Here is a 19,428-nt window from a genome sequence, read left to right on the forward strand (position 1 = left end):
TCTAGAGCACAACACAAGTGAGCTGTTTTATTACAGAAGAAAATAACATCCTAACCTTTTAAATAATATACTTCTGTTTGTTTTTTTTTAAACAAAATCAACTTATAGGGGCCTGCGAGCTCCTCATGCACTTCCCTCCAGAGTGATACACTCCCTTAGTAATGCCACAAACAAGAAAAGGCCAAATCCTTCAAAATGGCTTTCACAGTTTTGCATAGACGCCCTTATTTAGTCCAAAGGTAGAGATGAACAAGTTGGCAGATAAATCACCAGAGGGACAAAGGCCAGCGGTTGGCTCTAGAGAGATGCTTTCTCTTGCATCCTAATTTTTGAGTTAGTTGCTTGGTGTGATTTGCTCATTTTTCAGATTTGCCTTAAAAAAAATAAAATGGCTTATTTTCAAATAACAAATTAAAAAGATCAACAGTCTCCCATTGGTGTTGACCCTTTCATATTCTGTCTTAAAAGCTTAATTCCATGGCGGGGTGGGGTGGGGGGTGGGGTGGATGGGTAGTAAACTGATCAGGGTGCGTAACTCAGGAGGAGGGTAAATTACATCTATTTATTTATTTATTTATTTATTTATTTAGTGTGAGTGTGTGTGTGTGTGTGTGTGTGTAAGTGTGTGTGTGTGCACATGCCCACACACATACCACAGCGCACAAGTGGAGGTCAGAGGACAACTTGGGGGAAGTTGATGCTTTCCTTCCATCATGTGGGTCCCAGGAATTGAACTTGGGCTGCTGGGCTTGGGGACAAGTGCCTTTACCCAATGAGCCAACTCCCTGGATCACGACTGAGATTTATCGAAGGTCTGTGATGGTCACAATCCTGTCCTTGACAGTGACATGACTGCAGTCCTGGAGCAGGGAGAAAGGAAGGACAATGAACTTGTGGAAAATCCTCAGAGGCATTAAAAACATAAACATTTGTTTATCTTTGAAATGAGCCTGGCTTCTGTGAATGGCGTCACACTCCCTAGATAGCCCAGGACGGCCTTGCTCCTCCAGCCGCTCCGCCCGTGTTGATGTTACAGATATACACACTACTCTGCTCTGTTCATTAGGACGGGGGACTGGAGCCAGGGGCTGGGGCTTGTGCAGAAAGAGCTCCACCAGCTGAGCTACACCCCCAGCCCTAAACCTCTCATTTAAAATGCCCACTCCAGTGGTAACCCAGATCCAGGAAGACAAACGCCAAGCATTAGCTCTTATCTGTGGAGCCCAGCTCTGGACGTTTACATTTGAGTCTATACCCTAGTGTCTCAGAAGAAGCCAGGAAAGCAGAAAGGGGCCACGGCAGCGAGGCTGGTCGCGAGGCTCCAGAGAGGAGAGTTGTAGGAGTCAAGTGCTACGGAGGGGTTTGAGAGAATAATGGGGGCTGGAGAGATGGCTCAGAGGTTAAGAACACCGGCTCTTCTTCCAGAGGTCCTGAGTTCAATTCCCAGCACCCACATGGTGGCTCACAACCATCTGTAATGAGACCTGGCTCCCTCTTCTGGCCTGCAGGGATACATGCAGACAGAACACTGTATACATAATAAATAAATAAAAAAAGAGAATAATGGGGGGTTTTCTGGGGAGGGGGAGGAAGGATAATACAGGGAGAGAGGGAAGAAGAGATAAGTAACACTAAGGGTGCCTGAAAACATAGGTTCCCCATATACATAATATGTGTGTGTATATGCATATACATATACATATATATATATATATATACATATATATATATAAGTTTACTTTAAAAATACTTACAATATGCTAAGTGCAGTGGCATACATACTTAATCCAAGCACTTGGGAGGCAGGAGGCAAGTGGATCTCTGAGTTTAAGGCTGCCTGGTCTACACAATGAGTAGCTGGCTACTGAGACACTGACCCTCCCAATATATATTGTTGGGCATTGGTTGGAGGATTAGAAGTCTCCCCAAACAATATGAGCTATTGTCATTGACCTTGGTTGCCCCCCAGAACTTGAAGTAAGACTTGCTGAAGATACCACACTCTTTTTGGACACAGTACTTGGAGGACTCAAGCTGGAACTGACCTGGAACTGGCTCTCAGAGTATTGAAAGGTACTACGTAAGGTGCTACGGAAGAGGAGCAATTGGATGTCCTACCCAGCTGTAAACCTACGACTCACAATAACGACCAGATAGGTCAACTATCCACAGTGGCGCAACAGTGGCATTTTTATCTTGGGGGTGACTAACAGTTGTCTAGCTGGACTTAAGGCCTTCTCGGTGGGAGCGAATTTGTATTTGGTACTGTAAACGCAGCCATGGCTGGAGAGGTCACAGTCCTGAGAGAAGAACCTACTAGTGCCGTTTTCCTAAACTAATAGAGTTTCTGACTGTATTCTAAACACCCTTTTACCTAGGGACACATGGAGCTCTCACCCTGCACCAATAAAGCTTCCCTTTGCAACAGATGAAGACAATTAGAGAGCAGCAACTGATCAAAGTACCAGAAATAAGTGACACATCTATAGTGCAACCAGGAAACCCATGGCTTCGGGGAGAATCTCAGAAGAGGGGAGCAGGAAGAGTGTGCGAGCCAGAGGCCCAGGACGCCTGCTGTGAGACTGTGACCCCTAGACTTGACAGGGAAAATGCATCCATGAAATATCAACAATACGGCTGCATACACAAGACAGGATATTTTGGCAACACCAGTTTAACCTGCCAACATGGATGGGAGCAAGTTCACACGGCCCCACCCCTAGGTGAAAGCTCCAGGTCATTGTTTGCGGAGAGGGGGAGAATTAGTTTCCTCGAGGGATGAGCTCCTGCCGACATTGTCCAATCCCAAGTGGCCATCGCAGAACACGTGTGTATATGAGCAGAGCTAAATGGACTCGGTAGGCTGTATAAACGTGTGTACGTGTGCATGTAATAATAATTAGTCATGAATTTGGGAGGGGGAAGAGGGGACCCAGGAGGAGCTGGAGGGGGAAGGGAGGTGTAGGGGTGATGTAGATGCAGCACTCTCGTGAAGTTCTGGAAAATAAGTAAGTGAGTAAATAAAGAAAACGCTGGCTCAAGGTCAGCGATTCCTAGACTGGGAGCCAGACCATGATGTCAGTGGTAATTACAGTAACAGGCCGGGGAATCATCATTCCCACCAAGCTCCACTCATGGTCTGAATCAGCATCTTCCCAGAGATTTTCTAGAGTCACTTGTTACATATTCCTTTATTCAGAAGAATTAGTAGGTTTCTGGCAGTGTTGGGGGCATTATATCATCCAGAAAATAAAGGCCACCTATCACCACCTGGCATAAAAAGGCTTGCTTATTGATCGAATGATTGATTGATTGGAGTCAACAGGGTCTGGCTATGTAGCTCAGGCTGGCCTCAAACTGGTGATTCTCCTGTTGCAGCCTCCTGAGTGCTAGCATTACAGGTATGTTGCACCATGAGCAACTTCAGAAAGAGCCTTTAGAACTAGAAACCTGGGTACTGGTGTCCCAGGCCTATTTGATGGTGCAATCTTTATTTCAACATTCTGGCATCTAAACATTACTATATCCCAAGGTAGACCAATAATATATATATACTTTTTGAGACAGAGCTTGCCTAGAACACACTGTGTAGATCAGGCTGGCTTCAAACCTACACAGATCTGTCTGTCTCTGCCTCCTGAGTCAGCACTCCTGGCCCTGTTTGTTTTTAAAGATTTATATTTTCTTCCTCACTTTCAGCTGAAACGTATTATCTGAGTTTGATCCACAAGACTGAAAATAAAGTTCAATAAAAAACATAAAAATAATAAATCAATAATACATATATGTTTTTAGAAGCTATTATTCTATGAAGCTTAAGTTTTTGTGCTTGGAAAAGTATGAAGTATACCAACATACACACTATATATATAGTGTGTGTACATATATGTGTATATATATATATATATATATATATATATATATATAATAACTGTTCTATCATACAAAATCAGCTCTCAGACCCCATGATCCTAGCCTTCTGTGGTTCTCTTTGATACATTCCCTGCTCTTTCATGCTTTATGGCATAGGACTCTGGCTCCTTCCTCTATGTTACTTGCTTTTCTCCCTCCCCAGCTCCCCAAAAAGGAAAAGGGAAAACACCAAGCTGGTGTGGAGTCAGTACCAGAATCTCATTGACCTGAGGCTTTTCTGACACCCTGAGATCTGTGATCAGCTAAGCCTGTTGTCATGGACACAAGCTGGGAGAAGAAACCACTTCCTTGGGGGAGGGGCATGGGGTGAGAACTCTATTTTCTATGCAAAATGAGTGCACAGAATGAAATACGCTTAGTTTACCTAGCTTACATGGCTTTTCCCTTTGTATTCAGGTCACTCACTGAAATTTAGTAACAGACACTGACCAAAGTAACATTTAATAAGTAGATAATGCATTGGGTATTTTCTGTTATTACTTCCTTATCCAGTGATGCTGCGGATTGAACCCAGGGCCTCATGCACGCTGAACACACATTCTGTCTGGGCTATACCCGTGTCCCACTTACTTCATCCTCTCAATGACCCTGTAAAGTAAGTACTATTAGCCCACATATCAGATGAAAGACCCAGGAAGGGTCAGAGCCTCACAGACAGAAATGAATGGGGTGACCGAGCTGAGATCCAAACCTATCTCCACCGCCCACTGCTTCCTGTGTCCGTGCTGACTGTGGAACTCTGGAAAGGTGAGGAGTGCCGGGGCTGAACTCAGGTGGTTAGAAAGGAGCATGCACTGCACGGCTTCTGACTTTCATAGATACGTACGCAGAACAGAGGGGGGTCTCTGCCGTGAGGGTGAAAGCCTTTCTGCCGGCAGGTTGAAATCTCTTGAAGGCCATAATCAGTTAACTTAAAGAATCCAGTTCTGAAATAAGAAAGGGCAGGCTCAGAGTCAAGAGTCAAGGTATCCCCTCAGAGGCCTCCCCTCAGTCCCGACACTGTCTCTTATACTCACACATTCCAGGCAAGCACACTGACTCAGCAGGGCAGAGGAATTTTGAGACAGCTTTCACAGAATACTGGCCTATAGCTCTCTTCTCTGGGGAATGGGTCATAGTTAAAGAATAAATTATCTGGTGATTATAAATAGGAATCAGGAATTTTTTTTTAGACTTATTCACTCTATTTTATGAGTGCTTTGCCTACATGCCTGGTACACAGTGAGGTCAGAAGAGGGTGTTAGAAGCCTCGGAGTTACAGATGATTGTGAACCACCGAGTGGGTGCTGGGAATTGAACCCATGTCCTCTGCACAAGCAACAAGTGCTCTAACAAAACATTTTCCCAGTCTCCAAAGAGGAATTCTCTAGTTGAAAATTAAAACTAAAAGTGAGAAATTCCTTTGAGCAAATCAACAACAGGTTTAAGTAGGAATAAAAAAGGACCAATGAACAATGACTTGGGTGAATTAAGAGTCCTCCTCGGTCTGAGGAATGGAGGGGGAATGTTAAGAACAGAGTCACAAAGCCCTTGGGATGACACCAAGTTCACAAAAGTGAAACCTGAAAACAATGAAAAACAAGAAGGCTACTTCACAACTGTCCCATTATTAGCTCTGCTGGAGAATTCAGAGTAAAGACGACATTTGGAATGAAAAAAATTAACCCTAGGAGATAGTGTCCAATGTGGGAATTCTTTAACCTTTAACCTCAGGCTCTTGAGATCTTATCACTGTAAGTCAAATAGCTCAAATTTCTTGAAGGTTTTTCTTAGAAAACCGACATTATTAATATATTTTTTAAAGAGTAGGTTGTGTTTATCAGAATATGGACCTTAAAGGAAGCCTTCTAGAGTAGTCAATTAAGACAGTTTATGAATTTTATTTTTAAAAGGTCTAGGGGCCTGGAGGATGGCTCAGCCAGTAAAAATGCTTGACATATGAACCCGAGAACCCGAGACTGTACCCCCGGCATCTACAAAAGAGCCTGGTGTGATGGTATATATCTAAAATCCCCAAGCTAGGAAGACAGAGAGTGGCGCTCTCCGGCCTAACCAGTGATCTCCAGTTCAGCCAGAGACCTTGCGTCAAAAACAATAAGGTAGAAAAGCAACAGAGAAGGGTATCCTATGCCAACTCTAGTCTCTATACATATGTGAACACTTGTGCACAGGCACCCTCCTATACTCATGTACACATGTAAGCAAACACATGCAAACACACACACATGGTTGGTTTCAATAATAGAGAACTTTGGTTCCTTGGAAGACCCAGAACCACATCCTTGGTACTCACTCTTGGAACTTGGGGGAGCAGACAATTGCTATGGATTCCGGTAACATCATTTGATAGGAGCAGTGAGTGTGCAGATCCACACTGGACAGAAAGGCCGTTTGGGTTGGGTGAGTCTGAAAAGACGAAACAGGTCAGCCAGTTTCCAGTGGCCCAGCTGCCATGCCAGGCCCTCTCAGGACGGCAGTTCCAAGGAGCTCCCAACAGCTGGCCCCAACCCCTTCTTCAAGCACAGAGCTATTTGCAGCCCTAAGGAACACACTTGACCCTCAGAGTGAGTTCCTTCCCAGCACTGTAAACACACGGAGCCCAACACCAGTGTGTGGAAAGATCTTCAGCTCTCTTACCCCAATCCTGCCTCTGAGGGCTGTGTGCTCTCTCCCTGTGCAAATACGAGTCCCTTGTGCTCTTCTGATAGACTGTCCTGCTGGCACATTGTCTTGCCCAGCCTGCCTATTCACCCCTCCTCCACTGCTCACCAGATGCAAACACACACACACACACACACACACACACACACACACACACACACACACACACCCCAGACAGCTGCATACCAGAGTGTGGATAAATCTTGAAGGGTTAAGCAGAGGAAGCCGGATGTAAAAATTACATATCTTACAATTGCAGTTCGAGGTTAGAACCAAGCAGGGCAGAAGGACAGCAAGTAGGGGGTCAGACCTAGGGGGTGAACTCTAAAGAAAGTTAGGACAGGGTGATGGAAGCAGAGGGGGAGCACTCTTGGAGACAGGAAGTGGGAGGGGTGGAGCAGGCTGCTGGCAGGGTCTGGTTTCCTTATTTAGGTAGTGTGTGCACAAAGATGCTGGCATAATGATCCATTGAACTGCAGGGTTAGTCTGGGTACAGACACAACATGAGGCTACATTTTCACATACAATGCTTTAGGATAATCAAAGCCAAATCAAAACAAAACATGATCAAGCCGTTCCACATTCAGCAAACAGGAAATCAGTCTGTCAGCCCAGCTCTGCCAAGAGCTACCTCATCTCTCTCCATTCCCTCTACCATCCCTACCTAAATTCATGCTATGACTTCCTGTTTCGTTTTCTGGAGACAGGGGCTTGCTATGTAGCCCAGGTTGGCCACAATTCATAACCCTCCTTGCTGAGTGCTAGGGTTACAGGCTGTACCACCACACCCGGCTTCCCATGACTTGAAAATCTTACAGCCTTTGCTCCACCACTGCAACAGTGGGTTTCACTGGATTAATTAAGATTAATTAATTAATTAATTAATGTTAATATCTTCAGTGAGCTCCCAACCCTAGCAGGTGATCTGAGTCTTTTTCATGCTGGTGCCCAAGGCAGGTGAGCATCCCGGATCCCCTTTTAACGTCCCTGCTCTGTGGCTTACACTTTCCCTGGCTCCCCACATCTTCGCTTCCTTTTCTCACTCACTGCATTTTCTGCTCCCTTAGTAGCCTGCCTCCAGGCTGCCGGCAAGTAACTTCTTCCTGACAACTCTCCCCACTTTCAGGGATGCCTGGGCCAGTTGAATACAAAAGCCTCCCAGATCACTCTCCTGCTTTGACCTTGCATCATTTTCTGAGGAAAACCCACAAATTCCAGCCCACAGGACCACTCACTGATGCAGGAGCACAGTGTACCCATCCAATGCTGACCCCTCCCCCACGAAACTCTCCTTTGGCCCCTCGTTACAAGTCATCATAAGTCACCTCGATTGTGAGGACCGCCCTGCTCTGAAACCCATAGTGCCCTGTGTTCACCTGCTGAGGAATATAATGCATTCTGCCTCATATAATGAGGAGCTGGTTTTCTGCGTGATCCTCTATTGTGTCCCCAGGCAGCACGACAGGGCAAGTTTTCTATCTGCCATCTCATGTCCTTGCTCAATTATTTATATAATTGAACTGAAAAGGATGAAAGGGCGGGAGACTGCCCCACACGTCAGCACTTCCCTAGTTCTGAGTACAAGTGTGCATGACTCCCCAAATCTAGAAATAAACCACCTGAGTGTAGCTTACACCTGCCATATGCCAAGGAAAGCAGCTTGCTCAGTTGAGTCAGAGGCCTTAAAAACGAGAGAAACCCCAGCACTTGGAAGGCAGAGGCAGGCAGATCTTTGTAAGTTCAAGGCCAGCCTGGTCTACATAGTGAGTTCCAGGACAGCCAAGGATACACAGAGAAACCCTGTCTTAAAAACAAAAACAAAGCAAACAAACAAAAACAACCCCAAAACAAAACAACAAAAACAAAACAAAAAAAATGAGAGAAACATTCAGAAGCACTCTTTAGGAAAGGAACTGTGTTTCCTTGGACATCATCAAAAGTGTGCATGAGTGTGCAAACACTTGAAAACTGTGCATGCAAAAGCAAGTGCTGCTTCATAACGACAGAGTGCAACCATCAGAATGAATTCCCTTGGCTATTTAAAACAGTTTCATTTATACAGCTTTCAGGTACACGGTCTCTATGCCATGTCCACAAACATCCCAGGTCAGCTTCCCTTCACCACTGATACCAGAACATCAAAGAATTAGTTTTAGTAAAAGATACAGTTGAGAAAAACTTCAAAAGCTCTTGGCAATGCTCTGAGTCAAGACTGGATCACCGGTAGTCATGTGTGCAGAGAAACAAAGGGTTTGGATAGGCTTCCCTCGGCTCAGGGAGTGAAGCAGGCAGCATGCCTCTAACAGATAAGAGGAACCCTGTGGAAGTCAGATCTTACATGGATCCAGCCAAGAGTGAGGAGTCCGAGATCATCCTGCATAAAGAAAATTTCTTCTTCATTCTCTGTGTGACAATAATCAGGCCCACCATTTTGTCTGGGGATGAGAACATGTGTAATTGTGAATTCATTTCTCATCTGCAAAGGAGAAAACAACAGGTCATAATTCCCTGGGGCTCTCAACCGCACCCCCTCGCGACGGAGGAAATGGAAGCCTCTCCACCCTGAGCAAGACACCCACTCTTCCTCCCTGAATCCCCCCCCCCCAAGCGCCTCACAGCAGGGGGTGTGCTTGTCCTCTTTCTAGGTACTCAGTAAAGCCACAGGCGCTGAGACAAACCCCAGATCTCCCGCTGAGCACAGGCTGGGCCAGCCTGGGGGCTTTCTTGTAGCAGTCAACAGGTCTGCTCAGCGTTCTTGAGGTGTTCTGGAAAGAGCCCCACCTCTCTGCTGCCTAGAAGAGCTTCCCTGCTCTGGCCTCCTCATTAAGGTCTAGGTGAGGTTCCCTTCAAAGCTACCCATCACTCCTTGACTTGTTTGGAAATGAGGTATGGGTTCAAGCGCTCCCTCAGTGGCCCTGCCGTCCTCACAGTCCCTACATCTTCTGGTGAACACACTGCTCAGCACTCTCTCTCTCCAGGGTTCCTTCCGTCTCTGCAAAGGACTGCACACTTTATGGACACACACGAAGACCTTAGATAATTTATGTCCCCAGGCCACCCTTCAGGAGGAGCTCAAAAGAGGAGAAGAGAAAATAAGTAAGCCTTCCTCCTCAGTTTAGAATTAAGCCTTCTTTCCTTCCTTTCTTGAGACAAAGTCTTATTTCCATAGTCAATACTGGCCAGATCTCACTATGTAGTTTAAGCTGACCTTAAACTTGTGGAAAGCCTTCTGTCTCAGGTTCCCAAGGGGTAAGATTATAGGCGTGAGGCCCCAGGCACCACGCCTGCCTAGTATTACAGTGTGTGTGTGTGTGTGTGTGTGTGTGTGTGTGCGTAGGCCAGAGGAACATCTTGTATGTTGTTCTTCGCATTCAATTAATTTGTTCTGAAGACGTGGCCTCTTATCGGCCGGGGAATTGTAAAGCAGGCTGTCTCTCTGACCCCTAAACTTCAGGGACCTGCCTCTCTCTCCACCTCCCCAGTCGCCATACCATACACTCTGTGGAGGGCTTGGTGCCGAGTCAGACCCTGGATATCCTGTCTGAGAGTTACAGGAGGCCACAGAGGAGACAGTTCCAGCCTCGCCAAGTGCCACTTCCTTACCAGTTTTCCACAGAGGACTCCACAAGTTTCAATGCCTTTGGCGGTATTGGCACTGGCAAGCTGGAGAAATTCCGAGCACAAATTGCGGGGCACCACAATGTGGCGCAGGCCTTCGATGGTGGGAACTGAAATGGACAAGAGGGAAAAGTCTGAGGCCATAGGGACAGGAGTCCCTGAGCAGAAATCAGAGCTGGCAGCATGGAGCAGAAACGCTACGTCACTGGGTTTCCCTCCATGGGCCCCTCTCCCCTCAGTGGCACCACAGAGGGACAGAAAGTCTCTTCTCCAACATCTGGCCACAGCTGACTGGGAGCTGTGACCACATACATACTTTAGTATCAACCAGACTGGATGGAGCACTATTTCTGAATATGACCATGAGGGATTTCTAAGGAAACTGGCATTTTAGCGCCTGGGCTCTGTGGGCAAGGTCCACTCTCAACATGGGTAGACAGCATGCAGCCAGCCGGGAGCTGCAGGGGACAGAGAAAAGATTTCCTGTGCATCTCTCCTAGGACATGCATGCTCTTCTTCTGTCCCTAGACTCCAGGTCTGCTGGGCTCTGGACCCTGGGTTGTGGACGTGTGCTGAATCCTCAGATCTCTGGCCTCAGACAGAGGCTCACACAAGTGGCTTCCTTGATCTGTGCCTTTCACACATGGACTGAGCCAAACTACCAGTATTCCAGAGCTTCCACCTGCAAAGTCTGTTGTGGGAATGCTCAGCCATGCGGGCCGATTCCCCGAAGAGCTGTGCGACCGTGGGAGACTCCACTTGGACTTTAAAGGACATTACAGACTGCCTGGTGGCATACAAAGAGACTTGTCTCAAGGACAGAGTTCCACAGAGATTCCCCCTATAGGGCAGTGTGGTAGGAAACGGGGCAGTGTCTTGGGACCCCGGAGCTGTGGGCAACTAGTGTGCACCTCAGCCTGGGAACGCTGCATCCCGAGACCCCAACTGTGAGTACAGCTGGTGATCGAGCCCAGCAGAGCCATAAGGACACGATTCTGGACTGAGTTGGGACCAGTCACCCCTCTCCTGCCCTTTCCTCCTTCTGAATGGTGCAATCTCACTTCCGCCTCCCCACTGTATTTTAGAAATGTGAATTCGAGGCTGCACAAGCTCACAGATGGAGAAGGCTGACTGCCTCATCCAGATGTGATTTAGATGGGACTTTGGATTCTTCTTTTATGATCCCGATCCTTCAAGAAGAGGAGGTTTTGATCTTTCATGGTAAGGGTCACCTTCTGCTTTTTAAAGGTTTTTGAAAAGAAAGGTATGACGGCAAAAGGCACACAATAGTCATCTCGGCACTCGGAATCTTGAGGCAGGGGAATCGCAGGTCTGGGGCTAGTCAGTCTATACAGTCAGGCTCAGAAAACAAAACAACAAAAAGGGACTGAGGAGCTGATGGCTCCATGGTTACAGAGGCTGCTGGACCTGAGCTCAAATGAGGACCTGAGTTCAAATCCCCAGAAGCCACATAAAACACAGGAACAGTAGGGCGCATCTACAGGCCCGGTGCTCCCATGGGAAGATGAATGAATGGCAGGAACAGAAGGATCATCAGAAGCTCATGGCGGACAACAGAGAGGCCCTGTTTCAAACAGGGTGGGAGCTGAGGACTGACCCTTACGGTTGTCGTCTGACCACCTGGTGCCCTCTGGAACACCTGCTAGAACAACGTTTAGCTGGGTGGTGGTGGCACACGCCTTTAATCCCAGCACTCGGGAGGCAGAGCCAGGTGGATCTCTGAGTTCGAGGCCAGCCTGGTCTACAGATCGAGATCCAGGGGAGGCTCCAAAGCTACACAGAGAAACCCTGTCTCGAAAAACAAAACAAAACAAAACGCCACTCAGAGTTGCATGTGGTACTAAATGTTTTAAAACTGCTTCCAGGAAGTGCCACCTGTGCCCTCTAGTTCACTGAACACCTCACATTTCTGCAGAACCCTTAAAAAAAAGTTGAGGGCCTGTCTTCCAGGAAGTTTTTAGAAAACTGACGCAGATTAGCCCAAGTTAAAGGCCATTTTACAGGACAGACAGGATGGCGGGACAGAAAAAGACAGCGCTCACCACATGAGGTTCTATTAACAGAGCCAAGGACGCGGGACATGGAAGCCAGAGAGACAGCCTCAGCGGGGGACTCACCGTTTTCTATGACGCTTAGTGCCCCAGGCTTCAGGGACCTGTCCACCAAGGGCGGCTTAGCTGGCCTCACTGTTCGGTTACAGTCTGAAGTCTGCGTGGGTGAGGTGGGGACCACATCTACACAAGGCTTTTCCAGATCAGGGAGCAGAGGCCCACCCGGGCCAGGGTCCACCTTCCTGAACTCTTGGACAATTTTTAGCCGCTCTTTTTCCAGCTCCTGCTTCTGGATCATCTCCTCAAAGGCATGGAATTGCTCCTGCTCCAGCTGCTTCTGTTTCTGCTGGGCAACTCTCTGTCTCTCTTTTTCCAGCTCTTGCTGGATGGCGATATTCCGGGCAAGTTCCTCCTCTTCCTTTTTCTACAGAAGAAGAAAAAAGGGTCTTGGCTAACACTTCACCTCTCCGAAGGAAAGCCTTCCCGGCACAGAGATGTCCAAACTACAGTTTGGCTCTGGCCTGATTTCCCAGTTCAGAATTTGTGCTTTGCTCGATACCTCTAAAGCCATGGAGGAGTCACGGCCCTGTTCTACCAAGCCGCCATATACCTATTTTCAGGGATAGCTAGAGTTCCTGTCTTCAAGGTACCTTGGTGTGACAGCTAGTGTTCATTGCCAACTTGACAGACTCTAGAACCATCTTGGGAACAAGGCTCCGGACATGTCTGCAGGGGATGATCTTGACCCATCTTAATTGCAGATGGGACCATTCCCTGTGCAGGGGATCCCGGAGTGTGTAACAAAGGGAGCCGAACTCCAGTGTGCAAGCATTCGTGCTGTCTGTTTTATTTTTAATTTCCAAAATTACACTTACTTATATGTTTACTAGAGTGGGGACATGGGCCAAGGCCTATATGTGGATGGAGGTCAGAGGGACAACTTGTGGAAGTCTCCAAACTTTTTCTAAATTATTGAAATACGGTGACATTTAAACTAATGAATATCAATTAACAACCCCCTGTAATGCATTAGAAATGTATGGCTCAGAGCTGTTACTCCCTCCGCTGATTGTCAGCACCAGTGCGCGGAACAGCTCGGCAGACGGCTACACACTGGCATGCGGGTACCCACCCCTCCGGAGTGTATTCTTGCTCTACCAGGGAGCACTGTAGGGCCCTGTGTGTTTCTCCACAAGCTGAAACTATTCTAAACAAGACCCACTGCCCACCACTGGGAAGATGAATGGCTACACAAAGCTTTAGGGACCAAGCACAGGATCTCAACTTCTCACACCCGAGATCTGAAACACCTTCTGCTTTGTCGAGAATGTTCACTGCGGTCAGGTCTCTTGCTGTAGGTAAGACAGAAAGGTCACAGGTGTCTGTCCTCAAGTCACCCCCTTGGACACATAGACTGAATCTGTGAGAATCCTGCATCTCACCACTCATTAGTGGCTCTGTTGAGTCACTGGCCTTCGTGCCCTCTCACCCTACACAGACCAGCCCATTCAAAATCAGACTCCATTTGCCATGGCACAGCACAGCCCTGGGGCTGGCTGAGAAGCAAGCGCACCATCCTCCCAGCTCTTCAAGGCTGCTCACACTGACCTTTTGTTCTTTATACTGCTCATATTCTTTGGTGTATCTTTTCAAGAGTTCCGTCTTAAGTTCTTCTGCTTTAGGGAAAGCAACGTTCTTTAATTTCTGAAATACAAAACCGAACCTGAGAATCAGAACATGCTAATGTCAGTCAAGAAAGCGAGAAAGAGGACTAGAGTGACAGCATTGTCCCTCCTACACGTGGTTCGAACCCCTCACCCCGCCATCCCGCTACCCCTCCCTGCACTGGAGAGGCAGCCCAGTTCTTCTCTCTGGCTCTGATGAATGCACCGAGGCTGCATGTCAGTTGCTCTGTGCTGCTCTGGAGCTTAGGACAGACACCAGTGAAAACCGGGACCCACCTTGACCGCATCTTTCTTCTCAGGAATGATGGCTGATTTGTAGTCTCGGTGTTTTGGAAGTTTTTCAATGAACAGCCTACGGAAACAGACTGGATTGATTAGGGTATACAGAAAATGCCACATGAGACCCCGAGACAATGCAGCCACGCAACAAGAGTTTCTAGGGGTGCCGGGGAGAGCAGGCACAGCATACAGGCCTTGTCCTCTACCAGCTTTGTTCCTACATAGGAGTTTTGATCTCTTCTCCCCAAACACAAGATCCCTACATCAAAAAGGAGAGCCTCAGGGTGAGCGAGCCGGCTCAGTGGGTAAAGGCACGTGGAGCCAAGGCTGGGGACCAGAGTTTAACCCTTATTATTCACATGGTGGAGGAAGAGAACTGAGCCAGCCAAGTAGTTTACCAACCCCCATGAATGCCACGTTGCAGGCACCCCCACCCCAACAACAAATATAGAAAGGTAAATTTAAAGAAATGGCCAAGAAGGATGTAGCATCCACTGATGCCTATAGTTCCAGCCCTAAGGAGGCACTGTGAGTTTTAAACTAGAATGAACTACTTAGTGAGAAGGTCTTAAAACAGAAAACAAGCCCCTCCCCCCTCAATTCCAAACCAAACTTAAATAAAAGCCTGTGATATGCCCCAATTGTAACTCCAAAGAAAAAGGTCTTTTCCTTGAGATATGACAGAAGGGCCTCTGTCATAAAACACGCCTCATTCTGTGCTGGCTGATCTTGTCTACTTGACATACCTGGAAGGAGGGACCCTCAACCGAGGAACTGCCTCCATCGGATTGGCCTGTGGGCCTGTCTGTGGGACTCTGTGTTGACTGCTAATTGATGAAGGAGGGCCTAGTCCACTGTGAGTGGTGGTAACCCTAGGCAGGTGGGCCTGGGCAGTATAAAAAGGTAGATAAACATGAGCCAGGGAGCAAGCCAGTAAGCAGCATCCTCTGTTGCTTTCCTCTTCAAATTCCTGCCTTGATTTCCCATCAGCTAAGTGAGTCCTTTGCTTTCCAAGCTGCTTTCGGTCAGAGTGGTCTGTCACAGCAGCAAAGATGGTAAGCAGAACAGAGGCCATCGGCAGCCAGGGGTAGGAGGCGAAGAGAAAACCATGACCGTCATTGCTCTTGTGACCTTGAGCACTAGAAGTTTTTCCTGGGACTCATAATCCTTCAGAGAAGAGTATTTTGCAGTAAACCAAGTGTGGGAATGCTTCCGGGCATGTGCAGCCTGAGGTCCACAGGCAGATGCAACTGAGGGTAACTATGAAGGCAGCCAACACAGAATCGTAGACTTATTTAAAGGTAACGTGCACAGGCCAACAAGACACAAGGTAGCTCCGTGGGTAAAGTCACATGCGTGCAAGCCAGTCAGGCCAAGGGAAGTGACTCTCGAAAGTTGTCCTCTGTCCTCTGTGTGTGCACATGGCAAGCGATCCATATACCTCTCCATACTACTACTACTAAATAATAATAAATATAAATTAAAAAACAAAAAATTAAAGGACTGCATTCATAGCCAATATCTGCCAGGTGTGGATATGATTATAGTCAGTAACAGACACAGGAATAAAAGATGGGGGTGAGAATTATCACAGAGGAGATCTAACACCAGGGCTGGAAACTTCCGAGGTGCCAACACAACACGGCAGTGGCCAGATGGATGCTTCTGTCTGGGGTTATATCTGGTTGCAGACTAGAGAAAAGGAAATCCATCAAAACAAAGACACGTCAGCCAACACACAAAAACCACCTCACAGAGCAACTGAGGAGGAGGCAAAAGTGGGAAGGGACAGGCAGTGGACGCACAGGAGAACAGTTTTCAGCTTCATCTCAGATGAAGGAAATGCTAAGGAAAGGTGACGTAGCAGTTTTGCCATCAGATTGGCAAAGGCTTCAAGGTAGAATGTGCCTGGCATGGGTGCAGGTGTAGGAAATGTGTGCTCTCCTCTCGTGTGTTGGCAAGATGGCAAGCAGAGATCTAACCTTTCTTTCTTATTGGAAGGAAAACGTGGGAGATGATTATTGAGATGTACATAGCCAAGAAACTCACAGTTTGGCCTCAAGGAACTTACGGAGGAGATCAATATACAACATCTATGCATACACTGAGATATGCACACCAGAAGATTCAATATGGAATTATAAAAGCAGGGGAGACAACAATGTCAATTGAGGCAGGATCATTGAATAAATCATTACATATCCAACTGTGAAACAATGTCAATCACTCATTCATTTAGAGACTACTTACTGGGCATTTCTATAAGGTGCTGAGCTGGGTTCTGATGGCTGGGGATATACCATAAATGATCCACTCAAGCTTTCCCCTCATTATGGAGTGCCCATTACAACGGAGAAAAGACATTAAAAAAGGAAGTATGTCAGCATATCAGTGCTATTAGGGCTGGAGAGATGGCTCGAAGGTTAAGAGCACTGGCAGATCTTCCAGAGGACCTGAGATTGATTTCCAGCACCCACATGGCCGCTCACAGCTGTCTAATTCCAGTCTCTTCTGGCCTCCTCTGGCACCAGGCATACATGTGGTTCACGGACATACAGGCAGACAAAACACTCCCCAGTGTATAACAGAAATACGTAAAAAAGGCATCAGTGCCAGGAAGGTCATTATCAACGGGAAAGGAGGACGGGCAGTGGCTGGAGAACAGGTTTGAGGTGGAGTAGTTCAGGGAGGCATACGAGATGGCGTCTGAGTAGGGATTGGAAGAGAACTGGCCATGAAGAGACCCAGGAGACTGCTCAGGTAGAAAGAGAAGGCTTCATGTGGCCCCAAGTGGAAAAACAGTATCACTAAGAGAACGAGCATAGAACAGAATACAGACTGCGGCCACATTCGTGCTTCAAGGACAAGTCCATAAGTGTTATAGGTGCCGGATGGGACGTTGTTATTGTTATTATTATTATTATTATTATTATTATTTTATTATTATTGTGTGTGTGTTCATATGTGGAGGTCAGAGGACAGCTTGTGGAGTCCGTTCTCTCCTCTACCTTTACATGGACTCCAGGGATTGAACACCAACTTCCATGGCAAGTGCTTTACCCACTGAAACATGTCACCAATCTGCATCTAATTTTTTTGTTTTAACTTGAATTCCTCCCTTCTAACATTTGAGGGAAAATTATCATGAACGGGTATTTTGTATGAAAACAACTCATTCAAAAAGCACGCCTTTAATCCTAGCACTGGGGAGGCAGAGCCAGGCAGATCTCTGTCAGTTTGAGGCCAGCCTAATCTACAGAGCGAGAAGATCCAGGACAGGCACCAAAACTATATGGAGAAACCCTGTCTCGAAAAACCAAAAGAAAAAGAAAAAAAAAAAAAAAGAAAGAAAGAAAAAAGAAAAAAGAAAAGAAAAGAAAAAGAAGCAGACTTCTAATAGAAGGTTGCATTAAGGATCTTTATTTCATAGTTTCCAGTTTCCAAAGTTAATTGTCGAAGTGAACCTAAGAACGGGAGACCCTTTCTCTGGTCTATAAACCCCAGTCCCAGTAAATGCCTTCAGTACAGGTGATGGTTCACTTGCAGCAAGCGAATTTGTATCAGGGAAAGCTCACACAGCACAGCAGACCGGAACTGCTTGAATATTCTAAGTCCCTTCTGTGCAGCCTTCTGATGCCCATAAAAAGCTGTGAAGGAATCCACGGCCTGGCTTATTGTCTGTGCTCATCATGAAAGTATGTACTGATCCCACATGCTCAAGATCTTTCTTCTATACTGGGGTCTGCAAAAGGCAACGCATTCCTTTAGCAGGAAAATTACTACCAACGGGGGGAGATATGCCTGAGATCATTAAGATGCCTGAACTGCTCAGGGAGGAAAGACAGACATGCCTTTTAAACCCTGAACTAAAGCATCCATGAAAGAGCCGGAACAATACTCTTACGAGTCGGGGAGGCAGAAGGGTGGTGAGGTCGATGTCTGCCCATGCCCTCTCCAGTTGAAGTAACTGGTAGAGTGAGCCACTCGGTGTAAAGTGGCAGGAACTCACCAAGTGAAAACCAGTCTCCCAGTCACTGGGTTACCACTTTTCTGCACCACCCACCCGTCAGTTCACAGACTCAGAATCAGGGTCTGGAAAGCAGGTACCAGAACAGTGAAGGAGCCTGTATCTATTGCTTCAGGCCTAGTCCACCCAAAGCAGTCCCAAATTAAATTCCAAATCCAACAAGTCAAGCAAATGAAGTGCAAACCCCTATCCGTAACTCTGCCCCGGGCCTAGCTCACTGTGTATAGGGCAGACACCCCACCCCATGTCAGTCTCGCCACTAACTTAACATTTGCCATTCAGTGTAACACTGGGTCACATCCAAAAAGGACAAAATCCAATTCCTTCTACATCCATTAGCATTATTGTTGTTGTTGTTACTGGTGCTGGGGACCAAACCCAGGGTCTCCCACATTCCAGACAAGCTCTGTACCACTGAGCTGTATCTGCAGCCCTGCATGGACTCCCCCCCCCCCCACACACACACACAAGACAGGGTTTCTCTGTGTAGTTTTGGTGCCTGTCCTGGATCTCACTCTGTAGACTAGGCTGGCCTCAAACTCACAGAGATCCTTCTGGCTCTGCCTCCCGAGTGCTTGGATTAAAGGCATGCGCCACTACCGCCCGGCCCCTTGCATGGACTCTTGACAGCATTAATACATTTGATTCTATTTCTCAGGAGCTTGTTACAGTCAACACTCTCTCTTGGACCATTAGCCTCTCCTTTTTCATAAGACCTTTTCTTTATGGGAAAAAAACAAACCCACGCTCTAGAATTTCCCATCTTAAAATAGAGAGAAGTACATTCACACTTCTCATCTCCATTCAATGACTTTCTCATTATTCTACCTTGTATCTTACCCAAGTTTCTACAACAAGCTGTCTAAGCTGGTCGTGGTGGTTCACACTTTTAATCCTAGCACTCAGGGGCAGGAGAATCTGTGAGTTTAAGGTCAGCCTGGTCTATGTAGTGAGTTCCAGGACAGCCAGGGACATGTAAATGAGACCCTGTCTCAAAAAAATTAAAACAATCAAACAAAAATCAAACAAACCAAAATCCCCAGCTCACCCAAACCCCCCTGCCCCCGCCAAGAAAACACTCCAAAACACAAAAATCAACCTGTCTACACCAGGGTTTGGCAAAATAAAACTAGTGGGCCAAATCCAGCTAGCT

The 19,428-nt window shown here is 46.9% G+C and overlaps 1 protein-coding gene across 5 annotated transcripts in view; it reads right to left on the minus strand.

Annotated features, from left to right (window-relative positions):
* The window catches only part of Stambp (STAM binding protein), a 25,807-nt gene continuing 6,379 nt past the window's right edge, over nt 1–19,428 (minus strand). For 3 of the 5 annotated variants that reach the window (XM_076567025.1, XM_076567026.1, XM_042273531.2), the window contains 8 exons: nt 14,246–14,321; nt 13,893–13,988; nt 12,351–12,708; nt 10,198–10,322; nt 8,933–9,070; nt 6,227–6,339; nt 4,760–4,859; nt 595–860 (listed from right to left, as the gene is read on the minus strand). In XM_076567025.1, the coding sequence (XP_076423140.1) occupies nt 804–860; nt 4,760–4,859; nt 6,227–6,339; nt 8,933–9,070; nt 10,198–10,322; nt 12,351–12,708; nt 13,893–13,988; nt 14,246–14,321 (1,063 nt within the window). In that variant the 3' untranslated portion in view covers nt 595–803. Of the gene's footprint in view, nt 861–4,759; nt 4,860–6,226; nt 6,340–8,932; nt 9,071–10,197; nt 10,323–12,350; nt 12,709–13,892; nt 13,989–14,245; nt 14,322–19,428 lie in introns of all 5 variants that reach the window. The other 2 variants (XM_015987832.3, XM_015987831.3) reach the window with 2 other exon arrangements.

The sequence above is a fragment of the Peromyscus maniculatus genome, chromosome 3 (genome assembly GCF_049852395.1).
Source record: "Peromyscus maniculatus bairdii isolate BWxNUB_F1_BW_parent chromosome 3, HU_Pman_BW_mat_3.1, whole genome shotgun sequence".
In the NCBI taxonomy this organism is placed as follows: Eukaryota; Metazoa; Chordata; class Mammalia; order Rodentia; family Cricetidae; genus Peromyscus; species Peromyscus maniculatus.